General features: G+C 36.7%; 1 protein-coding gene across 2 annotated transcripts in view; it reads right to left on the bottom strand.

Annotated features, from left to right (window-relative positions):
• SRBD1 (S1 RNA binding domain 1) overlaps positions 1-27080 on the bottom strand; it is a 126355-nt gene that overhangs the window by 79405 nt on the left and 19870 nt on the right. For both annotated transcript variants that reach the window (XM_031594673.2, XM_031594680.2), the window contains exons 13-16: positions 23406-23513; positions 16104-16261; positions 14244-14334; positions 13155-13262 (exon numbers count right to left, since the gene is read on the bottom strand). In XM_031594673.2, coding sequence (XP_031450533.2) covers positions 13155-13262; positions 14244-14334; positions 16104-16261; positions 23406-23513 — 465 coding nt within the window. The remainder of the gene's footprint in view (positions 1-13154; positions 13263-14243; positions 14335-16103; positions 16262-23405; positions 23514-27080) is intronic.

Here is a 27080-nt window from a genome sequence, read left to right on the forward strand (position 1 = left end):
ATGCTGTTTTCTCTAACAGAAAAGTTCACATCAGGAAGTTCATAATCAGAAAAGTTGGAAAGGACCTATAAGATCATCCAGTCCAACCATCCTCCCATTACCACTGCCACCACAAGCCACTAAACCATATCTTGCAGCTCCTCATCCAGACACCTCTTGAACACTTCCAGGGAAGGTGATTCCACCACCTCCCTGGGCAGCCATTCCAGTGCCTGACCGCTCTCTGAGAGAAAAAGTTTTTCTCATGTCTAATCTAAACCTCCCCTAAACAGCTTGCAACCACTTCCTTGGGTCCTGTTTGTTGCCTTGGAGATGAGTGAGAAGAGGGGAGAATCACACACACAACTTCAAAATGAGAACAAACTGTTTCAAAAGTTTCCTCCCCATTCATATCTGGAGAGCAAGTAGCAAAGCCAGACTGGAACTTTATGGAAGGGTCTTTGGGAAAGCATTCTGTTGGAAGAGAACATGATCTGAACTCACTCCTACCTAGGAACACCAGCAGAGTTTCAGGTACAATGTCACATAGGCCATGCACAGGGACTCCGAATGCAGTGGCTCAGTCATTGGAGTCTCATGTCTGAATCTATCAAGATAAACAAGCAATGAAGAAACAGGACCTTACAGTGATCCTTTAGATTTCAGAAAAGCTGGCTTAGCCTGACAAACAAATGGAGCCTTAGAAAGTAAACAGCACTGCACTGGAAAAATTCTAGCTTCCTCAGATGCCATAAACAAGAAACAAAACCTACAATTCTTTGGAAATCGTTCAGAAATGAATAGAAATATTTGTACTTCTTACAGTAAAAAGCCCACTTAATTTTGAGTGTAGACTCTTGCAGATAATAACTAACAATCTGTTATTTAAAAACAACAACAGCATGGATATCATAGTTGCAGAAGAAGAGAATACAGTATCACAACAGTAGTTGCCCAGATGAGAACAAGAGTTCATCTGAGAGACTCAATGGCAGCGCAGAGCCAGAGGCTGCAGCAGGCAACTCCTGCAGGGGGTTACAGAGAAAATATGCCAGCATGGAACACGCAGCACCCTGCAATGCAGCCAAGCATCTCATGCCCTCAGGCACCACTCATTCTGCTGGCTAGCGTGGTGGGTGGAAGGGCCAAGCCTCCTCCTTGGCCTGCCCTGCAACACAGGCAGGTGACCGCTGCCTCAGCAGCCATCAGCCAAGAGAGCACAAGGCTGCCACTGCTCAAAAGCACTGTCATGTGCCACGATCCATGCTGGGTCATGCCAAGGCTTTTCCTAGCAAGGCTGCTTCAAGACTGGGAGCACTTCCTACACCCACTGAAGAGATGGTGTAAAAAGCTCCTCCTCCATCATTAGTGCCAGATGGAAAAGCACAAGGCAACAAACATCAAGCATCTACCCCCAGAGGAAGGATATGCTGCCAAGTCTGAGCACAAATACAAGTTCAACTAATTCAGCTTCTAATTCTGTTAAAATACAGATTTTAATATTAAGGGTCCAACTACCACCTACCTTCAATTTATTTCTCCCCCCTAAAAACTGAGAACAACCTAATCCTAAATACCACTAATCCCAAATGCTTCTGAAATACATATTTTAAAACCTTTTCCCAAAGTTACCTAAAGGCAGATGTGTTCAGAATTCTGTTCAAGTCGAAACATTCTCCTGCACAATTCAAACAGAAGTTTGAAGTTACTAACACCTCACACCAGAGGGGCCGGATTTGGGTTCCATCAGACCCAGAGAACCAGAATCAGCATTTCACAAGCACTAAGTCTGGATTTCCCCTGAAAGTCAGGAGGGCTTGCAACACCACCAGCACCACTGTGATTTATGCAGTTTAATTACATCAACTGTGGCATAGTAAAGGAGAAACTGCAAAATGACATTTTGTCATGAAATCTAGTCGAAGCTAACTCACAAGTACTTCATAAATAACAAGCAGATATAAATGTAACTCATACCAAATTTTTTAATTCAGACCTGTAAGAGTTACACCCTCTGCAGTGTACAAAAGTACATAAATGAACTGTTTCATCCTAATCTTATTATAATGATTATACATTTTTGTTTATCACAATCTAGTATTAAGCAAAACCATTCTTTTTTTTTTTTGCCTGTGATACTGATATTTCAGTTCAGCTAGAAACTAATCCATTTTGCCCTTACTGCACTGCATAGTAAATTAAATGTACTTACACAAGTCATAAACAGCATTTAATTTGAACCTTTAATTTACAAAAAGCTAAAAGAAACATCCTACACATGATAAAATGTAAGACCGTGCTCCAAATTAGTTTCTTCTTACTAAGCAATGGAACAACTATTTTTTCTTTTTTTAAATCTCATCTCAGAAAACACTGCTCCTGTTGGAAGCCAACCAGAGCAACAGGTTTACCAAAAAGAATCCAGTGAAAGGAAAACTGGTTTCCTCCGACTTGCCCTGCTCATAGGACTCAGCAGCGGTGCTGTTTGTAGCCGAAGAAAGAGGATATATTAAAAGGATACTATATCATGATTTCAGAATTATTTTGTTTTAAAACATCTGAATTGACAATGTCTCCTTCTATTTATTTTTGCAGGAAGAAAACGTTAAATCTTCAGAGAGAGAATCACTGAAAGGAAACACAGGAATATCCACTATGATTTACTTAAAAATGACAAACTAACCTCCAGAAAATAATTTGAATAAAAACACTGCAAACTTTGAGGTGCAATTTTACATTATGAGGTAGAAATAGGCCAGGAAGAAGTAATAAACACATCACTGCTTTTACTGAATGCCCACTTCCAAAGCATATTTACAGTACAACATCATAGTAGTGACAAGAGAATCATCCGGAGAAGCTGCACGTCTGAATTGTTTTCCTGAAACACCAATGTCAAGTTCAAATGTCAAAATGTATTTTATTCAACTGATACTTCCAGCACACTCCAATAAAAGGGCTGAAAAGGCAGTAGGCATGTTGCCTTGTCTGCTGAGAATGAAATATAAAAATGATACAACATAATCAAATATATATTTTTTTTATATTTCATTGCTCATTTTTATAAGTTTGAGAGATAATTTTAATGCAATACTGATTTAAATCAGCAATAGCTATTAGCTGCATCTCGATGGACATCTCTCTCTCTCCCACCCAGTTTTATATTTGGAAAGCTCACAGAAAACTAAGCTGCCTGAATGGCGTTTGATGTTATATAAAATAACACCATACAATTGGAAGTAGTAATCTTACTTGCAATTACAAACAGGATTAAAATGAAATCATTACTTCTGTCTCAGTTGCATACTTGCTTTCAGAACTACTTAAAGGAAAGGAGAATAAATAATATACAGAATGACTTTCAAGGTCACAATTACATTTTCATCTCTACCTGATGCCATCAAAGCAGCACACTTGCACCAAAACTGAAAAGAACAGGAGAAAGAGCCTTCCTCTTCCCTTTCCCTACCCAATGCCAGCTGTCCTCATTGCTCCGGTGAGAAAGGCTGGTACTAAAGGAGGTGCTTCACAGAGCTTGTGCTTTTTGATGTCTCTTTTCAGATATACTTCTTGTCTTCATATCACACTCTACGACAAATGGATCATTTCTTACTCCCTCCACTTACTCATCATTGACAAAACCACTGGAATCCAGTTATAGAAAGGAATTACTCTCAATAGGCACCTTCAGTTACAAATGTCTGACACCGCAGTCATCTAAATCTAATCCTTTTTCAAGCTGAAATAACCTACTCAAAGGCCCTTTCAGACACAGCACGTCTATATTCTCTGACTCTCAAGTCCTGAAAGCATCACAAGTGTGCTGAAGCATCTCCTGTTGCTGTGGCTTCTTTCAGCGTCATTCATGAAGCTTTTAAGACTGCCATACACTTTCTTGATATGAAAAATGAGTCTAGACTAGCACAACTCCCAGTTTCAACACTGAACAATAGTACACCAGCTTCATGTGTGACATAGGTAATAGCAAGCAGATCTGCAGTGCCAATAGACCCCACGATCAAATAATCTGAAATGAGAGATAAAAAGGAGAATTTATATAACTACAGAGTAAAAGAGCCCTAGCTTTATTAACTGAGGCACTGTATTTGCTTTTCTTCTTCCCAGACAATTCTCAGGCCATCAGACCTAGAAAAGTCACTGAAAAATATTTTTCAGATGTCCTTAAAATCCAAACAATTTTCTTTTTTTATTAAGGCTTTTAATAGCTGATCTCGTGGCACCAGGGGGAGCTTGTTAGCAGCTGTACAGATGTCTGTTTCATTAGGTTTACTATTCAAAACAAACCTGGACAGACTCTCAGAAGGAGAGACAGTTTTTTGTCCAAACTTTGGATATAACAGATGAATACCACTGATGCTTCAGAAAATAAACAAACTCTCTTCCCCATTAAATGACAGTACTTGTGTATATGTGCACTCAATTTTCTTCAAGATCCCCAATTGTTCTTTAAAAGAATTACATTAAATCTGCACAAAGATGCTCTAACAGAGACCTAGAATGAAGAATTTAATCCCAAAGATAACTGACAGTTTAAAGCTACTGAAGTTAAGGTATATCAGGTAGAGCACTAGGCAGCCTAATGTAACCTGAACACCTAACTTAAGCTTCTGCTATCAGCATCAATGATAATAGCACAACATAAGCTTAAAGAAATAAATAAATGTGTATATTACTATAATGGGAGCCCCAAAAGAGCTGAAATGCAGAACACCAAATGTGGTTTCAAAAATGAATAGGTATGAAGTTTGGCAGAATCTCAACTTAACTAAAAACACATTACTGGCAATCTCACACAAATGGAAAAATGCTTACTTTCCCCTTCTGTTCCAACAGAATGTCTGCTTAAAGACAAAACACTACCCAAACATGCAACCAGGTCAGACTGTGCCATAACACTCAGGCTTAGTACCTCACAAATCAAGGGATACATCTTGTATTTATATCATTTTAATCTGGATGCTATCAATATTAATCATTCTTTATATTTTGATGCTTCTACTTAAATTCACTCCTGACAGGTTTCCACAAGGAATTCCTCCTGGAGCCTTTTTACATAGTGAAGAGCCTAAATGAGTTTTCCTAGCACTTACACCAGTAGAAAATTTACCAGTTGTCACACTTATTTAATGACACTGACTTAAAGTATACATGTATTTCTGGCATTTCTAAGAAAGAGAATAACAGAATAGCATCCCAAATCTCTCTGCTCTCACTTATTTGGTAAAGACAATATTGTTACAAATCACAAATTAACATTTTAATAGTTTAAATTTACACTGACTTCTCAGTATCAAAGATTTTGTTAGAATAGCAATACCACTCTTAAGTGGAGCCATGCTATTTCATCCCATGCAATGGCTAGCAGGGTAAAATGCACAGATGTGGGTAATGGGAACCATCTTTCAGGTTCCTGTAATCAACGTTCTGCAAATATCAATGAGAGGGAGAACTTCTTAAACATGATTTCACCTATTTCAAATACAAACTTCTGAGTCTACTTTTCATTGCTTCCAGTTGTTTTCACTCCATGGCTCACAGCTATCTTCCAAAAGGGTCCACGGTGAAGAAGTAGGGAAGCTTCAAGTTTCTTGTTAGTAGGGTTACATTCTCAGGAGCTGGTGAGCCAAGAGCCACTCCAAGGCTCAGCAACCCTTTCAAGAATCAAAGAAGCCCTTCAAGGAAATCCTTTAAAATCAAACTGGTACAAACTTTATGGCACTGACCAAATAGCACAGACTTCCAAAGGCTGTAATCATATTAAACAATAACCTAAAACATTTCAGTCTGAAACAGAAACCCACCAGATACCCTACCACCTCAAAAATACCACACATACAAATGAGTTAATTTGTTTTACTGTCGCAATCTAGCACATTTAAAATGTAGTCATTCATTTTTCTTTTAATATATCATTTCTGGGCCTTGGAAGTAGGTTTGAACACAAGCCTTCACGCCTCAATAACTTTTTATGGCAGAAATAGCAGCACTTGCTCATTGTGTATCCTTTGCACGTCTTCTCTAACCTTTTACCTTTACAATTTCTTCTTATGTCTCTACGTATTTTGAATGCTTCTTATGTGATTTGCAAGAGCGGATTTGAGATCAGCACGTTTCCAATTGAATAGCATACAAAACTATCCATAAACATTTTGTCACAAGCTTAATAGCTTTTTGTCTCAAAATCTTCCCTAATTATATAGAAGTTAATTTTCTGCTTTTTTTCTTTAGTATCTTTAGAAGGTCTGAAGACATTCACACGTTCAAAATACGTAACTTCTTAAACATACTGTTGGTAACTCTCAGAAAGAGAAAACAAAGAAGGGAAGTTATTTGTATAACTTCCTTTCCTCCTACCTTCCCCCAACTGTTTCCTCACATACTATCCAAGATCTAAGTCAAACATGATCTACTGTTCTGGAAAAACTGACTTTTTCCTCAAGATTGAGATTTCTTTCATTATTTACATTTACTTCCTACCCACCACCACTTCCCCACCTTTGCACTGTTGAAGTCAAGACTCCCCATATATCTTACTCTTCCTATACTTAATACATTCATAATCTCCTGAATCACACTGATGTACTTCCAACTAGACGCTGTTTTTATCTTAAAAAGCTGTAAATCCAAGATGACTTCTGATATCTCTTCTCTAAATACTATAGTCTCAACTCATCTTTGATACCAGACTGTGGATGCTTCATGAACAAACATCAAATGCTATTTTGAATAGAGACGCTTACTCCATTTACATTGTGCTGAATGTTAGACTAACTACTAGCTAAAATAATGAATAATCAAGAATAACAGGAGGAGAAAGTCTCTATGCAGAGTGAATATCTTATTTACGAGAGTCTGAAATATAAACATACACCAAAAAAGTCTTTCATTTGAAACATACACATTTGTTATGTCCTACTGTTGTGATAAGTAATCACAAATATACTACTTTTAGATAAGGGGAAGAGCATGGTTTGTTTGGAAAGCGTAGGATTTAAAATATTTTCACCGATTACATTTTGATACACATTTTAAACTTATTTCTTCCTCACAGTATTTCTTTGTTGTTTAGGACTCTACTACAGTCCGCAAAGAGCGAAAGCAGAACAAAAGGTCTTCAGTGCATATTTCAGATGTCTGCAGATTCTGTGAAATATGCATTCCTTTCACAAAATCTCTCCCTACTATTTTCTACATTTTGTGTCGGGCATCTACTGACCCAAGGTGCGTAAGTGCAAGCATATAAATGCCATCAAAAACAACAACTTAAAAGATAATCAAAAAGAAATAGGAATAAAGTTTCCTATATTCCTACCTCCTTTGTACTCTCGACAGACTTGAAACAACTGCATTAATGCAGCAAGCAATAGCTTGTAAAAGGATGCAAACCAGCTGAAACATTTGACAGACAGTGTTAAATACCAGAGGATTCATATCAACCACTTTATTTGAAAAGGTGCTTTGATGTTGTCTATCTTTCATGTACCTCTTTCATGGCACATTAATAAGGAAAACTGAGATGGGGTAAATTAAGTCCCAAGGTCATATCTAGAGTTACAGCACCGTGGGTACCCGATGAAATACGGATTAATGCTGCATGAGCACTGAATAAATAAAACCACTTCTGTTAACCACTTAAACAAGTTTTACAAGTAGTTCTGAACTTTATTCGGCAACTAGACTTCAGACATCTTAATCCCCCCACACTGCTTTGAAACCTAATTATCATAATGTGAACCCGAATGTTAGGTCCCTTTCAAACTGCGAGTGCTATGAAGCAGAAAAGTAATGGGAATTAAGCTAGTGTAACATTAGAAATGTAGAGGCATGGAACTTGAAAGTGGCATTTGTTAAAGCTGAGAGAGCATAATGTAGATATTCAACAACATAAAACACACATTTAAATTGAAAAGGATATTTAAAGCATGTGCAGACACCTATAAAATACAAGTGGACCTGAAATCCCATAGAACAAACATTTCTAAATCAATTTCTTGCCACCAAGGTCCAACTTCAAAAGGTATTAAACAGTCCTATTCTACCTTAGCAGAACTTTACTAAGTATTCTATAGCAGACAATTTAAACATTAAAGAAAACCAAATGAGAACTTTACAAGACATTACAGACTTTCCCCTATTTGTCACAGTACAGAAGTGTTTGAACTTAAACAGCAGTAAATTATTAATTACGCTGCTTATAAAGCCTCAAGAGCAAGAAAAGATTTTGCCAGTAGAAAAGGATTTCAAACCAAGTTAAATTTAAGCATAACAGAAAACAAACACCAAGCCACCCAAAAAACAACCCTATAAAAATACATTTGACTAGCAGCAGTGCCTGATACCTAACAAACTTACTTTATTTTCCAAAAATGAGCTGGAATAATATAATCTAAGTGTGCATTAACAAAACAAGCATGGAGGAAAAGCTGAACTAGGAGTGCTTATATTGTGACAATGCAACCACAGAGGCAGAATGAAAAACTGCGACTTCATTTCAGTTTTGGTATTCACCTGTCATTCAAACAGTTTTCATTTCCAAGATGCCCAGAACAGGCAGCAATTAAAGAAAAACAGTTCCAGTGATCTAAATATGGAATAAGATTGGTGACTATTTTCAAGATTTTTATTTAATCCAAAATGGTCAATGAAATCCTAAAGGTTTATCGTCTGCCATGTTAATGCTGAACACACTGTTGTCTCATTTACATTTCTGGTCCTGCTGAAACAAATACACTTGTCTAAAAGAGAACATCTGTTTTGGTTATAATACAATGCATCTTTGGCAGACTCACAATAGAACTAACAGAAATAATCAGGAATATTTATTGAACCTTGTAACGAAAACTGATTTGTAACAAAAAACCTGAAGACTAGATATGACTGTCTCTGGGCTACAGTCCAGTCCTAATCTAAATCAATAAACATTGACTCTAAAAGGAAAACTGCACTTGCAAAAGAATCCTGCAGTTATTTAGGTTGGATGTAGGTACTGAAAGTGTGTTGGTTATAAAAATAGTGAAAAATATTTGCTTTAAATCAAAAACTGTCAAACTGAGTCCAGACAGGTTTTAAAGCCACAAGAAAAAGTGTGCCACATGCCTTATTTCCTACCATTGTCTTAACTCATTTGTCTTCCTCTGGAAAGCTTCACTAAAAACTTTATTAATAATTGTCATTGCTGAGAACCTGGTATTTTAATAAATTGCATTTGTTTATTTATTAGCACTAGAAAAATATAAAGTAGTTGTCAAATAAAATAGTCGAGAAAAACTGGCTCCTATAAACAGAACTGTTTGGGAAATCTCTTGATATCAATACAACTGAAATATTAAAGTGAGAATCAGTTAACCTGATTATTGCCCCTATTTCACCTTTTTAGCTGTGTGTTATAGTTGAGGTTTGTGGTTATACGCCCATTGGAGTTAAACTCTGAAGTCAAGGAATATCTTCACGCACAACTCTGAAACAATTGCACAGGATTTGAGCCCTGGAGAGAATTTCAGCATATTTCTGCATGTAATGCACATACACGCAATCACTAAGTATTCAACTGGCGTTATTTGCCAGAGAAGCCAAAGTCTGCAATACCACTCTATTTTTCTGAATGTCATTTCTGAGCAATAGCTTAAGAAGTTGATTGGAATTTTGGTTTTAAGACACCATAAAACAACAAAGTCTGGTCATTTCACATTTGGATTTCTTCAAGAAAAGGACTGTCAATGTAAATACCATTGGTGATTCTCTGAAACTTGCACAGAACAACGAAGAGTTCAGTTTTGTCATTTCAGGCAAGCATTTCCACCTTCACACAGTTCAGTGCCTTACAAAGATGTACAATCCTTTGCCAAAGGTATCATGTAATATAATTGACGCATTCTGTAAGTTTCAGTACGGTGAGTGAGATTTTTTTCTTTTTGCCTGTTTTTGTTATTTTTCTGTACAAACACTCAATTGATTTGTAATTTCACTTTTCATTTAAAATTGCCTATGCACACCCTTAATAATAAACTATAATGTATTTAAATTCACTTGATCCAAAAGCATACAGTGGGTTTCCACAGACTTAAACTGAACTGTGTTCAGGCTACATACACTGCTCTTACTTGTCCCCTGGGTGAAAAAATGCATATGAGAAAACAGCATAATCAAAAGATGACTTTCTAGAGCTAGAAAGCAAAGGAATTTTGAAAGATTTAGAAGCATGTCTGGGCAACTGTGGTACTGGTTAAGGCAAAGAGATGCACGTAAAGTAGTTTAGCACAAATAGCAACATGGGAATCACAATCATCAAGAAATCAACTGTCTAAACAGTTAAACTAAACACTGAGATTGCAGATCCAGCTTATTGTGTAGAATCATAGAATAAACTTAAATAAATATAGGTAACTCTGGTAAACTTAAATACATACAGGCACACACAAACAGTATGACTCCATACAGGTCAACAGAATCAAGTGTCACGTATAGTGAACCACACAACCACCACCTTACATTTTTTAACCTTGTATTTTCTAAGCAGTATCTCAGAGTTCTACATACAAAACCTGACATAAGAACCGGCTTCTCATCACAAAGGTGCAAAACAAGGAAACCACCAATACTACAAAAAAATAAACACAGAACAAAAACAAAAACTGCTTTCACTCCCAGGAATTAATCTTGAAGGTGAAGATTGCATTTATATACTTAGAAAGCATTACTTTTGGAGCGATCTATTTAATTCCATGGAAACTACAACAGATACAAAGACTAAAATAACAGTGTTTGATAGAATAAGTTTTCCAACATAGTCATCAACTCTAGCTATGTATTTTTGCCAGCAATAAAAAAGGACCTGCACATCATGCTCATATAAATCTGCACCAGAGGTGACCCACCTCTGGCATCCCTGATAGGAAAACGTTGTCCACGCAATCTACTTTTCCATCGGTCCAAACACACGGAAGCTAGAAGACACTAAATCCAGACTATACATTTGGTGTGGTAGGACAGCCAAGCCAAAACTGATAATATGCTCCAAATTCCTCAGACTGGTATGGGGCCTGGTGTTTTACTGCTGCAGAAAAAAGGTTTTCTTCTTTAGGCTGGCACTGGAAGTCTGAGCCTTCAGCTAAGTCCACATCATAACGTAGCAGTCAGAGCATGATGACATGTCTGGAAATCTAGAAGGATCATCTCTTTCCTTCCCCAGAAGTCTGCAAATTACTTCACCTTCTAAAAGCTGTCTTTTTTTTTTTTTTAATGGGGAATTCACAGGTCACCACTCCATAGACTGCCATTTTGACACCAGCTTGCAGTGGCAATACCACATCACCAGTAATGATGTGATCCAGATAACTATTACCTTCAGCCTTGTATTTGTTTAATAGGCCCTGATGAACTTGCATACAGTGTTCTTTCTGCTCCTACTGTGTGAGCATTTGTGGGATCCACCCGATGCAAACTTTGTGAGATCCCAACATTGCCACCATTGTTTCCAAAACACTGAGGCCAGTTTTCAGCTCTGTACACAGTTCCCTGGACATAATCTGCCAATTCATGCAGATGAGCTGATCAAGATGTTCCTCATTTTGTGGTGTGACCATCCAGAATACAGCTTGTCTTTCATGCTGTTATTGCAGAAATGCACTACACACTACCTGACAGTGCTCACATCCACTGTCTGGTCTGTAGAAACATTCAGCAAGTGTCAACAAATATCAACGGATGCCATTTTTTCCCCACACGGAAGAATTCAATTACACACAACTGCTTCATACACAATTCTATGTCAGGCATCATTCTGTCAGACATCTCTTTGCTGCCATTTGTCACACAGCAACAATACGTAATACAATACTGGTGGGAAGATTCAACCTCTACTGTCATGCACACCACCAACATCCATCTCTGACATTGTGGGCCGCCATAATAAAATAAGAGGCATTACTTTTGGAGCAGCCCTTTTATTTTTCCTACAAATATCATCAAAAGTTTTGGAAAAAACGAAAGGTAGAAAATGATCAGATACTAAAACAAAAAGCAACTAACTTGGTAACCTGCATGACTTCTGCCTTAGAGAATTTATACTGATTCCTAAAGCTTTTATTCACTTCTAAAGGCTATTGGCCACCTCCCTGTCCCCCCATCAATACCTTGTTATCTTGCAGATTCTATAATCTTGCTTTATAATATTAAAATTATTAAAGCAACCCAAGAAAATAATATGAAAATGATCTGCCACAGAATAGCAGAAATATCTTTTTCCTGTATAGGCTAAACAGTTATTTTTATTTTGTATATGATACCAGATCATTACTACCTTCAGACAAAACGCTTATGTTAACATAATCGATCTTTAAACTACATAAAGTGAACAAAATTAACATAAATATTAGCCAAAAAACACACAGTATGAAGTGCTTTTCATTTTCTACTGACTATAAAAATCCACTGTTTTAGAGTTGGTTTCCTGAAGCATAATTTCTCAGAAGTTTGAATAGTCTCCATCCTTTGCAGAAAAAAACCCATACACATTCCCCCCCGCTATGTCCCTTCCCCCTTCAAAAAAGAAACAAACCACCACCAAACCCACCACAACAGAAACACTGCCTAACAACATCAGAAAATCCCTGTCTCTTAAGCAGCAGACACAATTCTGCATGGAAAAAAAGAAAGCAATACAGTTCCATACAATCCAAAGGTAGAATAGTTAGAATTTGACAAACTAATGGATAATGTTTTAAGATTAAAGAAGATAAATACCTTCACTAATTTCTGCTAGCTATATACAAGGTATTTAATCCCAGACAAATTAATATCCAGGGAATTAATAAGTATTCCATACAACAGTCAGATAACACACGGTTTATCATTTGGAATATAACTTGATTTATCAAGAAATGAACACATGATCCTTGAGCTACAATTCTCACACACTTCAGTGTGATAACAGCAACAGAACAAACTTCAGAAAGAAAAACTGCTTCAGCGAGTCTCATCTACCTTCATGCTCCAAAGAGCTACACCCCTTTTCCTTTGGCTAGAAGGATGGATCAAGCTTGACTTAAACACAGATAAAGTAACCAAAAGAATAACTTAAACATTACACTTAAAAACAGCTGTTAGGTTAAAATAGGTCGAACAGCTGAGCATCACAAAATCCAAAGTAATCTTACCAGTAAACAACATCCAGTGGTGCAAAGTATTTCTTCATAATTAAATCAGCAAAGTAAGCTTCTGTTTCTCTGCAGGCAGTGCCATTGCCAATCACAACAGTGCTACAGCTTTGAATGGGGTAGAAAAAAAAACAATTTTCAACTATTCTTTTACACTTTTTCACACAATGCTCAATGCACAATGACCTATACATCTTATTTTACATAATATAGTGGCTGCATTTAATAAAAAACATATTCCTAGTAATACCACATTTTGCTTAAAAGCTTTTCAATGCAACTTAAAGAGATGAGTCAAAAATGTCACTCATTTGTAATGAAATTGGAGAGTTAAAAAAATATTGATATTTATAGAAGAAAGGTCACGTATTTACAGTCCTCAGACCAACTTACCTGGTATTTCCATCATCTACTATAAATCACAAAAAAGGTAGGTGCCCAAGCAATCAGAATCTTAGTTACAGCTTATGTCTCTGACTGCCCCAGTACAGACAAATAGTCATCAAATCATGGTGTTGAAAGCCAACCCAATGCTTAAAAACAAATTGGCTCATATACCCTGGCAGTTCAGCAGCTGATTCACTGGACAAGATGTCTGCCCATTGGGGTTCCCAAAGCATGTAATACGATAACCTTTTGTGTTCCCCCTGTTTGCTATTCCATCGGAGATCTATCTGGGTAGGATTTCCTCTGCTTAACAAACTTCTTTCAAAAATTATATCTGGCTTTTGGAATAGGAAGGGATCAATGAGTGGGTTCAGGGTGGGAAGAAGGGAAGACAGCACGTCTAAACTTGTTCCTTAACTTAATGTTAATTTCTAATCCTAAATATAAATAGAATGACAGAGCTTTATGGAAATACATTAATAGCATGCAATCTTAGTCATACTCATTGCTTCATTTCATATCCTTCTATCATATGCATAGGGTAAAAAGCATGAACACAGAATAAGAAAAAGCTCTAAACTACTCAGAAGAATAATTCCATTAAAATTCATAGTATTTTGATTCTACCCAAAGGCCAGTATCAGTGAGTAAAGAGTTTTCATTATCTTTAGTGAGTAAGAATAATAAGTTTCCTCAGCATACCTGAACTGTAGCAGAAGCCTTTTTATCTTCTCAGCTTCACGAAATCCTTGACCAGAATGCAAGTATACAATATCGGTATGGAGTATCTGACCTAGAACAACAACAGCAAGAAAAAGCTATTTAATAATTCTTTAAAAAAGACATTCCCAGGCTCCTGAATTACTGAAGTTAATTCGATGATTTACAAATAAAGCTTTTTAATATGACATCTTTTATTTTTGTCTCTGATTAGATGAAAAGTATGGTAGGCGAAGGATAAAAATGCTCTGGCTGCCAAAGCTAGATAAATTGATACACTTTGTATTTCCCTGAGGACATATCCAAATAAGAAATAATGAGCAGCAAATTATACAATACTTTATACTCTTAATATTATCAAAGAGAACAAAATTCACTGCAAAAAATATGTAATGCTATAGTCTACTAATTTTTATTGACTTGTTTTAAAAGAGATCCACTAAAGAGAGACGAAAATTAGGAATCCATTTTAAGGACAAGTAACACAGGAGCTCTAGAACTTCAAGGCTTGCTCCTGCCATATTCCCATAACAAATTTGGAAATAAGCCTATATTAAACATAATAGCTAACAGTATAATGCAAACTATTCACCTCCATTTCATTGCCATTTTAAGACACATTAAGAGCATATCTTCTCTTATTCCCTCACTAGGTATGTATATTCTCAGCCAAAAATCAAAGACAAAAGAAAAAAGATTCCTCACAGCACCTAAAAAAGCATGGATCCCCAGATCAGACTAGGATGCACTGGAAAGGCTATGATTTTTATCCATCTAGAAACTGAACAAAATAAGCTCTGCAGGTAAAACATCTCTGACTTCTCACATTAACGCATAACTCTAACCAAAAGGTCTGATGAAGTGTCCAGATGTTCAAGATGCTACCCAGGAAAAAGCTAAGTTATAGAAAGCACTTAAATTCAAACTCTTTGTTAACAATAAAAATGCCAGGTGTTCTCTTTGCATACTATTGAGAGGCACAGTTATTTGAATCTATATTCAAGAAGGCTGAGGGAATTTGAAATTCTATTGTATTGAGGAGTAATAATATCACAAGAGACACTAGAATCTATATGCAAAAAATTTAACTTTACATCTGAAGAAAGGTATTTCTAAGACAGGATGTGTGGAAATCACTAAGAACTTAAAGAAGCAAAGATCTATTTGATAAAATGAACATAGGTTGCTCTTAAAGTAATGCCTCCTATTTATTTCTGTGAAAACTACAACAGCACAACATCGCTATTTCATAGAACAAATTCTCAACTACAAAACACTATTTTTTAAAACAGTCACCATCATTAGCTATGCATCTTCAGCAGCTATGAACAAGAGCCTATATACCACACTTGTGAAAATTTGCATGGCCATCTGAAACACAACTCATCGTTCACATCACTGTCACCACTGCTGAAATGCACCACTCACTGCTTCACTGTACTCATATCCACTACTTAGTCTCCAGAAACATTTAGCAAGTGTCAATGAATTTTTTATTTTTTTTTTGCATAGAGGAATTTAATTCTAACTCCTTGCTTCATACACACCATCAAGACAGACACTATTCTGTCAGACTGCCCCTCTGCTGCTACCTGTCACATGGCAACAACATGCAATAGGATATTGGAAGGAATCTGCAGCCTCTGCTGTCATATTACCAACATCCACTTCTGATGCCATGGGCCAACAATGGCAAAACAAATAGACAAAAACAAATAGGAGGCATTACTTTTGGAGCAGCACTCATAGCTTTTCGAAACTACTCTTGCCCATAATTGAATGCATCTTTTTTTAACAGTCCTTCCAAAACTAATAATAAGAAAAAATTGTATTGAAACTCACTGGTTGGTGAAATAATAGCCAACTTGCAGCCATGTTTGTATCCAGGATCTACTCCCATCAAAGTACGACCCCTCACAGGGCTGGTCAGAAGCAACTGCCGGAGATTTCTTCCAAACATCATCACAGATTCCTTTTCTGCATCAGATGTCAACTTTGATCTTAGAAGGATGAAAGCAGAAATCATTTTCACTTTAACTTTCCTTTATGCACTTTCAATATTTCCAAAGTCATAATTTTTTCCATTCCTGCTTTCATGCTCTCTAATTAAATATTACACTTTCAGTCATATTTTTTACGCTTTCTTTTTCATAGAGGTCAGTTAGAACCAGAATGAGAGGACTGCATAAGAAAGTAAGAAAGTTATAACAAAAATACCTATAAGAAGCGTACATACAGAAACTAAAATTCAAACCTCAACTTAATTTTGACCGGAGGTTAGCTTCCTAAAGAGCTGATATCTACTTGCAGAGATTTGAGGAAGGCATGGATTGAACTTAGAGTAACTTCCCACTTCTTGAGAGAAATCATGACCCAGCAAAACTAGGACAATCATGTAGTTTGGGAGATACTAAAGAGTATCTGGAGGGACTAACACATTAATATTCTGGAGCCACATAGCTTCATCTACGAATTAAGTTCTTCAACAGGTATTGCAGAACCATATAGATTTGACACACTTCTGTGAGGTTATCCTGCTTCCTCAAAACCAAACAAAGTAGGAAGTTGACAGGGTTAATTCTCCGTGTTCTTCAACAGAAAGAAGAGTTGGTGCACCAATAATTTGATTTTGATGACTTCAAGTATATATACTGCACAGCACTACATGAGACAAATCACAGCCTTTCGAATGAAGATACAGAAGATGCATGATATTTCTCAAAAGTGGACTCAGAATGACTATTAAGAACAAGCATTTTGGACACTGTATGGCATCTTAAATATAAAAAGCCAAACTGAAAAAGCAACAAGGACACAAATATTCATTATGTAGCAGATTGTTTCTATTTTGCAGGCAGTCATTACCATTTTCATCTACATTACAGTGACGATAACTACAAGAATTAGACAAGCAAAAGCCTTCACAGAACTTTAAGGGTTGCCAAGGCCCTTAATCAGCTTTTCTTTCTACCCATCACTGAAAAAAGCAAACTCTAAGTGTATTTTGACAGCAGGACAAGGGGAAATGGTTTTAAGCTGAGGGAAGGGAGATATAGGTTGGATGTCAGGGGGAAATTCTTTACGGAGAGAGTGGTGAGGTACTGGAACAGGCTGCCCAGGGAGGTTGTGGATGCCCCGTCCCTGGAGGTGTTCAAAGCCAGATTGGATGGGGCCCTGGGCAGTCTGGTCTAGCATTAGGTGGAATGGTGGTGGCCCTGCATGTGGCAGGGGGGTTGGAGATTCATGATCCTTGAGGTCCCTTCCAACCCTGGCAATTCTGTAATTCTGTGATTCTGTGATTGTGATTTTCTACAGAGAAAACACCTGCATTGCAGTAAACCAAACCCTATGAAAACAAGTGACTGAAATTGTTCAGGTCAACTAATGCCAGACAGCTAAGTCTCAAACAGGTTAAAAGAGTTCAAATAACTCACAAAGGCCATTTGACATGACTCATTATAAAGCTGTTCTGAATAACCTTCAGATGCAAAAAACCTTGAGTCTGATTTAAGCATCCCCAGATCCAGCAAACACCCAGCTCAGCACTATGCCACTCCACAGTAGCAGAGATGGATCTGGAAACTCTGCATTGGCTGTCACTTGCAGACTAGAGGTTCTCTTGCCAGTTGGTGGTAATGCTCTCTAACTCTCATTCATTCATATATTTGAGTATACAAATATATGACGTGCTGCTGTCAGCAGTAAATTACAATCCTGGGAGCACTTTACAATACATAGGCCATAGCCAGCCCATTGGGACCATTTTGAAAGTCAGAGCAACCACAGAAAAGAACATAATAAACGAATAAATTGACCGCAATGCACAAGAACTAGCTTTGGCACACATGGACAAGCGGTACACATATATAATCAATGAATGTACAGATGTTATAATTATGAAATATACCAGAGTTTGGCTAAGCAGTTATTATACCAAAAGAGAATAGCTAGAATGCTTACCTGTATCACGGGCACGCTGTGGAACTCTAGAGGAGGGATCTCCCAAAAAGATCCTTCCCTACTGGTAGTCAGCTCTTAAATGGATCTAGGAGAGGTGCAGCCAGGCTCCACCCCTTCCGGCAGCACAGGTGAATTGCCTTCACCTGTGCTCCCATGGCTGACTCATTGCTTGCCTCAGGTGATCAATCAGAGGTTCAGGCTGTGATTCAGCAGTTCCCATACATACACAGGTACACTAAACTTCAGTTTCATGGTTTCCTGTCAATCAGCTGTTCTCTTTCTCACATCACCGTGAGAGCATTTGCTAAGGAACTGTGCACTAGCAAAATGCCTCCTTTTTTTAAAAAGAAAAAAACAAAAAGCAAAAAAACACTCTCTACATATCAACTATACCAAATTAACATAGATACTACTCAAAGCAGTATAGTTAAAATTATACAATGCTCCCAAATTTTATTCTAGCCTCCAACTGTTTTCATCTCAGTATTTCCTGAGCTTGACATTGCTTGTTTCTTTAATAGCCCACAACAAATCTCTTGTCCAGCTACTCTATCAACCCACACATCTTGTGTTCTCAAAGTGCTTTAGCAGCAAGGTCTGCAGGTCTATCACAAACTGCAAAGAGCTGCCTTTTTTGTTGGAGGCTTGGTCTATATAATTTTTATGGTTGGCCTAGATACCAGAAGAGTGAAAGTTATCCTTGAAAATTCTGTGCCATTCTTCGCACTCCACCTCAGCAAGTCTGCTCTTTACTAAGCTGTGGAGTCACCTACTTGATACTTCACATAGGAAAAAAAAAATTTTACACCTTTGTATCTTCAATACCTTCCATTCACTGGGAGATTTCCAGACCTAATAAAAATACAAAGAGACTGCTATTCATTATTTTTTCTGAGATGAGGGAATCAGAATTCCAAATACTGGCAAATTATACCAGTTATTCTGTTCTGACTTTACCCCACAACTAATTAATCTCATCTTCTGTATGCTTAGCAACTACATGGAAATACCTTCCACAGTGCCAAAGACTGACAGGGCAGCTCAGAGTTCATCATTTTATATATAAAAAGAGAATTACTCTAACATCACTTTACTGTCGTTTCAGTTGCCATTTCATTTCCTGCCATTCAGTCTCGCAGCATCCTTCTGTAATGCAATACAGTCCATACCATTCTTAAAGTGTTGAATAGCCCAAACCACAGAACCACTCTTTTCCAGAGGGAGTTCAGGGATATTGGTGGAGGTGCCAGTTGAATTCTTGCCATAAAATTACCAGAAATACTTGATGTATTTTGTGAAAGGCCAGGAACAAAAAAGGAAATACCTAAGCCTCACAACTGCACGGATCTTCTACATACATGCACAAATAAGGTTCAGATAGCAAATGCGTGTAGAAGCAAAGTTAATATTTGTCTGTGAACAACAGAAGATTTGAAGCTCTTGAACTAGAGACTTTGTACAGAGACAGGCTGAATTCCATCTCTCCATCTATCCCAGAGATATGGGCTCCCTACGGCCCACAAGGCTGAGTCCTCCCACACTGCAAATTCACGTCAGTCTATCTGTGAAGGGAGCCTTGTGCCGGAATTAAAATTGTCCCTAAACACATGCTATTAGTTATGTGCACCTTATGGAAATGGTATTTAAAATTGGCACGGATAAATGGATATACCAAAACTTTTATAGTAACAGGAAATGTTACTGAAAGTGCCAGGTGCGTAGGGGGAACATAACGTATGTCCTTTCTATTACATAATATCCTGTATTTTTAATTTCAAATATAGATGTTCCTTTTCCCTCTAACTGTCTCTCACTCAACACTTGTGTCAATGACATGATCTACTGTCGCAAGTATTGGCCCTTCATTTTAAAGTTGGAATAGTCATTTGATCCTTGAACAAATATTAAGCTACCTCAAACAATGTAATATCTTTCTGTTTTTCACTGTACCATTAGATTCTTCCAAATGGCAAGATGCCCAGCCTCGTGTTTTTCCAATTTGTGACAATTCTCATTAATGTGGCAGAGATATAATGCAGAAGAGGATAGCAGACCTCCTCTTCAAACAATCAAAGAGCAATTCTGTAAAAAAAATATTTTTTAAAAGCTGCAGTTGCTAATTTACTAAAAAGTATTGACAGCCAGAATTTCAAGTTCCTCCTTGGAACTCTAAAAAGCACTGACTGTATATTACTAATAGTTACACCATAATAAAAGCTAATAACCTATTTGTGACCTATTTGCTTCTATATTCAAAGTTCAATGAGTGTGTCTTTAAACTAAGATTTAGAAGTCCCCACTTCCATACACAGTCTAAGAGGCTACTCCTTCCCTGGAAAAATGTCTGCAAACTAGCTTCAGGTGTGAAACAAGATATACAGAGAAATGTTTGTGTCCCTGAAGACAGAGGAGAGAAAGCACTCACTTCAAAAAAAAGCATGGAAAATTAGGAAAGGATTATCCATTAAGAAATGTCCATGCCACATCACTTGCATCAAATCCTTATGGAATCCTTCCATGAAGGACGGCAACAAAGTAAAATGTATTTCAAAGTGCCAAAAGCAACACTGGACATTATTATAGCAGATATAAGAAATTATGGTATCTGAAAGCGTGGAAGAAAGGAAATTAAACAATAAATAAGGTAACTCCTGCTGGCAAGTTTTATCCTTCTGATCACTAGATGCACTAGAAGTTTCAATACATTCTTGGAAACTTTCTGTTCCAATGTTTAATGACAATAAAAAGAAAAGAGAAAGAACAGCATGGGGTGGATTGCAGATATTAATGCTGAAAGTAGATATTGAGTATTTTAGCAGCCCTTTTCAAGAGTCCTAAAAATCAGCTCCTGGTGTGGGGGGAAGGGAATAATAGAGGGATAAGGGTTAAGTAGTTATGGACCAGGAATACTACTGGCAGGTTCCACGCATTCTCCTCCGTGGGAGCAGCTTCAGCTTTTTCAGACACTGCCAATCTTGCCAAACTACCACAATGAGTAAAATATAAACAGGCAACCACTCAGGAACGAACAGCAAGATTTGTATTCTTTAAATTTATGCCTTATACACCTCATCTAGAAAGTAGTAGGGAAGTAAGTTGTTTTTGTTGCAAGGTTTTCTGTTCATTTAAATACAAAATAACCTATTGCTACAGTAGCCCTTATAGTATTATACACAATACCCCTCGTTATTGTTAAGATCTGAATAAAAAGTTAAATGTGTTAAGCCATGAGAATCCTGTGATAGGAACCAAAAATACGAGAAAAGAACCATTACGTCACAGTTTGACTATTTATTTTATGATATCAGAGTTACCTTTCAGGTGAGTTTGGTTTTATTTGTTTTAATAGAGTTTGATTGCAGAGAAGGCTAGTAATGACAAATACTTTCACACCCATTTGACAGAAGCCAACGCTTGCACACACTGGTCATGAGATGTTCCTCACCTTGGCCAAACAATAGATAGTGCCTTCCCTCAAGCAGCTACAGATACTAAGGTCACAAAAATTAGTCAACTCAGCACTTCAAAAAAAACCTGTGAAATTCACACACACACACACACACACACAAACACTACACAAAACACAGGCTCACCATGAGTGACTAAACAAAAGATGTGAAGCAATTTCACTTGCCAAAAAAGGTGACCAAACAATATATTGCAGTGAAGAAACTCAAAAGCCATGACAAGCGTCTGCTGTTCAAAACATTAGCTGACAGTCTGGTTCCACAGGGAAGAATATAGAACATTCATCCAACAACGCTTCTGAGAAGCAAATGCCAGGAAAACTGCTCTAATTTGAACCAAAACAGAAGAACATAGCCAGGCTGGGAGGGAAGAACTACATATCAGAATGTGACTGAGGATTTCAGCTACTTATTATGCTGAATAACCAGCACAAGTCTCAACATTTATGATCTCAGAAACAAGGTCTCTTTAATAAACTCCAGTTGAACTGCTTCAAAACAGACTTTAAAATTTAAAGATCACGTATCAGGAAGCCTCTCCCAAATCAAACACAATGCCTGGGCAGTTTCTCTTGCATTCAAAATAATAAGTATCACACCATCAGTACTGTTAGCCAATCTGATGATATTCTTGTCAGGTGATTTTGGGGAAAGAGAAAGCCTATTCTTACTCAGGAAGGAACAGAGTTCATTTCGTCTTATATGCTATGATTAATTCAGAAGGGTGGAAAAAAAAAAACCAACAGTTGTAATATGGATGGGTATGATGTAGCAGGAATGTGCTTTTGGCCAGCTACATCCTCAGAGGAAGAACAAGCCTTGTTACTCTTCCCATCTCAGCCTTTAATCATGAAACACAGGAGGCGTGACCTTTCTCCTTCTCATGAAAATAGTCTGATAAGTGGTCTGACAGTCAAATCTCTAGCCATAAGGAAAACTTCAAATACAAATCAAGCACAACATCTCATTTGAAGACAACAATTCTAGAAAGTAAACTTTCTGACATACTCAATCATCTCAATTATGTGGTAAACTCTTACACTTTGCCATAGAAATACCTTACCTAGAGTTACTTAGACTTTAAGCTTTAAGTTTCCTTTCAGTTTAGAACAACAAAATAAGTCTTCCAAGCGACACTGTCTAATGGCATCATTCTTACGGTGCCACCAGAAATAACACTGACTTGTCTAGAGACAATTGCAAATTAAAATGAATAAATAAATAGCACTAACACTAACTAGTACATCTACCACAAACTGCAGATGGCAAACATGAGGAATACTTTCAGCCACAGCAACTACTTTGTTCATTTCTTATAAACAAGTAAAAGAAATGGGATTAGAACAACGTAACTGACACTGCTTTAATATGAAGAGACCCTGCGCAAATTCATGAATGTAAAACTTAGATGTTAATATGAGAATAATTATATAATTCTACCATGGTCATGTAACTCCATACTATACTTCATTAAATAAATAAACATGGAAACATGCAAAACGTTCAAAATGTCTTAACAGAAATGATTTCCTTATCCTAGCCGAAACCAAGAAGAGTCACATATTTAATCAACAGAACCAAGACTACACAGTTCTGAAAATATGGAGAGCAAAAACTTCCCAATATTTTCAAATGTATAAAAGATATTCTAATAACAAGTTAAAGAGAACTGTTAAGAATTCAGTAGCATGAAAATACATATTAATTCTGGAATTACCTGAATTCTCTACAAAGGAGAGGATATATGAGGCGTTTGTATGCATCCTCTACTGAGTTTCGTAGTATCCTCATTAACTCTGGTTTTAAAAATTGTTTTGGTCTCCATCTGCATAAAAATAGAAAAACAGAAATAAAAAAATGCTTTAAGCACATACATGAAAACTCAGATAAAAAGGGGATTTTCAAAAGTCTATTAAATTGAGTGGTTAAATGCAATGTTCTATAAACTGCATAATCACTACAATAATTAGGCAATGAAGTCATAGTTTTAAATGTGACTAGAATCAAATCTAGCTCTTTTCTACCGTCAGATAAGGTAGGAGGCCTGTCTTTTTCTTATTTATGTTAGAATGCAATAATATTTTACAATTTAAAGACAGTAATTAAAAAATTACTCTTCACTTTGAGAAGCCAAACTGTCTCAATTGAATAAGAATCTTGGACCAATATTATAAGTAACACTGTGTTATTTACTGAACCTTCATACAATAAAAAATGCTGAAACATCTCTTTTGAACATCAGAGCTCTTGATACAAGGCAACTGTGTCCAGATAGAAATACAAGTGCTAAAATAATGTCAATTGTTGAAATCCAGTTCTAATACCATTTTGAATGCTTTGAGTACTCTATTCAAGTCCAATAAAATCTATCCATTTGGCAGCAGTCCCATTTTAAAAAAAATCAAACAAAAAAAACCACCCCAAGCAATTAGGAAATGAATTCACAATAAGAAATATCCAACAGAACTAAAGATCATTTCCCACCATTTTCTAAGCCAAATTCTTCAGAGTACACAGAGAGAACTTGCACAGCGTTCACAGCAATAGTGACCATTTCTTCAAATTTTGACCTAAAGTACACCTCAGCTTCAAAGCTAACATTCAGAGTTTCCTTCCCCTGGTGTATTTTTCACATGCCTGGGTTTCTAACTGCAAAAGGATTAGAAATATATTTTTAAACGTCTGGATGCATTTTATAAAGAAAAACAGGACTGAATTTAACTTTTGACTCTGTTTAGTTTACCTGCACTCACACAAAAATATTAAAACTCCTAAACTGACTGCTCCCACGCAGGCAGTTTTTCAGCTATTTAATGGAATTCCACAATTTCCCAAGACAGCTTTTCATTTTAAGTGTACGTAACAGCTGAGAAATGTGTGATGAAGTCAACACTGTATCAACACAGCCACGGGAGCAGAATTAGGTTTGCCATTTAGTTTTACAGCTTTCAGAGTTTTGAGTGTTTAGCCACATGACCTCATCACTTTGCTAATAGTTTTTGCAAAAACTTCTTTGCTACTAGCAACTCTTTCCATACGTATGTAAAATTGTCAAAGGCTTTAAATTCCCTTATTGTCATCCTTTCAATAAACATAAAATTTGTACAGGTGGTAAGCATGACTACATTCTCCCCAGAAGGTATCCTCAGAGCAAATAAGCATCAATTTTGAAACTGGTCGTTCTTTAGCCCTTCTCTTCTATGCATTATTACTAGCTAGCTTATATTTTATCTGTACATAGGTTACCACAGCAGATGTTTTTATTACCTATATATACAGCAAAAAATGACTTGGCAACATTCTATTAAAATCCTAAATTGCTACAAATTAAAAAATAGCCAAGCAGTAATTTCAATTCATAGCAAATACTGTATTTCAATCATTCCAGTACTGCATAAAGGAAGAAGAAAATCCACTCTGTTGTAACAGTACAAGCATGTGCATAGAATACTTAAGTTCTCCTATAATTGCACATTTTCTTCGATTATTTAATCAAGAACTGACAGAAGCCCTTTAAATGAAGCCATATAAATGATAACTTACTCCACTCATCACCTCTGTGTGCACATCTGCTTTCAACAAGGATCACCATAAACGTAAATGGCTCAGACTACTGATACACCTCAAAGAGTGAAACTATACATTAAAAAAATTAATGGAGTGCTAAAGACTACTAACGTTAATTAACAACTATTCTAGGAAGAGCACAATCAGGCATTTAGACCTGAAGCACAGAAAGCAGAGCCTTGCTTTCCTCCAAGACATCTTATGAAACTTGTACCAAATCAGTGATCTCATGTAAAGCCTGTAACATGGACTTCACACAGCATCTGAGAATTCTGTCTAGAAATGGAAAAAAACATTATCAGATCCTGAACTTCATTTCCAAGAGGTCAATCCACACCTTTATGCTCAAAGCCAGATAAAGCAGCTTTTCATTGCTCATTTACCCACCTCCCACTTCACATGTGAATCTTCATGATCAGTGCAGTTCTAGTATTAATTGACGTACAATGTTAACTAACAGAAATGCTGTTTTCTGGGAGAAGTTCATTCCAGGTCTGGTATAAGGGTACTCCTGAATTTTCAGTGCAATCTCAAATTTCAAGAAAACTTAGATGGTATACTATAGGCATCAATTAAATGTCCTAAATTTGTGAAGAAAATATAGTTTTTATAGAAAATGTCTGCGCAGAGCTGAATGCAGCGATGAGGAATTCTAGTCTTTCAAACCCACTTTTCATTCCGGTGGTATTCATTACTAAAAAAGCCTCAGTAAGTAAAGGTCAGTGTATTTACTACTAATTCAATAAACAATATATGATACAGTCTAGTGACTAGAACATTGTTCAAACTTGGTAAGAAGTTGGTATTTATGGTTCTATACCTGAGTATGTCTGCAAACTTCTGAAAATGAGTAACTACCATGCTAAAGCTTTGAATTCTTTATCCCAAACAAATGTCTTGACCTTCTGCTCTAACCAATAAACAAACACACTGAAAGTAATGCAAATCTTGGACCATCACCTCCATGCTTGTAAAGCAGAAGGCACATTAAGAAGGAAATGTCTATTTTGTAACAGTTGTCAATCTAATGAAGAAATTGAGAATCTGTCACAGACATTAACACACCAATATCTAAAATCATTCCTTCTAAAGTTCTCTACTGCTGGAGAAACTGTCCTTAAATAGTAAAAAGTATGAGCATGCATAGCTGCATGAATGCTAAGTACTAATAAGTAGTTCCATTTCCAAGGTCAATATTCTTTTTATCTCAGAATGACTCACAAAAGTGTAATCAACCAAAAATATCCCAATTTACATCCCACTTTAATTTGTGTAGCAGTGACAAGCTGTTCCATTATCTGTAGTTCACAGATGCAGTAAAAGCAAGACTGACGGTCATCTTCTGCCTACAGAATATACAGTGTGAGGAATATGGAATTTCCATGAAATATATTAAATTTAAAATGATACTTAGGTGTGTTTATTAATCCTGAAACTTTAACAAAAAATAACTTTCTGTCAGTACTAGATCATATTATGTTATCTGGCAAAGTGAAACTAAGTCTCTTAGAGGCTCCCATGTTGGAAGAACTACTAATTTTTATTTATTTATAGTGAAAAGGTATATATATATATATATATATATATTTTTTTTTTACCAAATCCCTTTCTTGGACTTATTGTAGAACAAAAATACCTGCTTTTAGATATCAAAAAGCCTTCACACCTTCCCCTCCCATCCCCATCTTGTTTCCTGTTTGGTAGTTGAATTTTAAGAGGCAAACTTAAAGGTTTCTATAACATCCTCACAACAATGCTCCATATCTCAGTTAAGAAAGATAAATCGGTATTTCATACATGCAAGGAAGATGCAGAGTTTGGACAA

Source organism: Phasianus colchicus, chromosome 2, assembly GCF_987193195.1.
Source record: "Phasianus colchicus chromosome 2, bPhaCol1.hap1.1, whole genome shotgun sequence".
Classification (NCBI taxonomy): Eukaryota; Metazoa; Chordata; class Aves; order Galliformes; family Phasianidae; genus Phasianus; species Phasianus colchicus.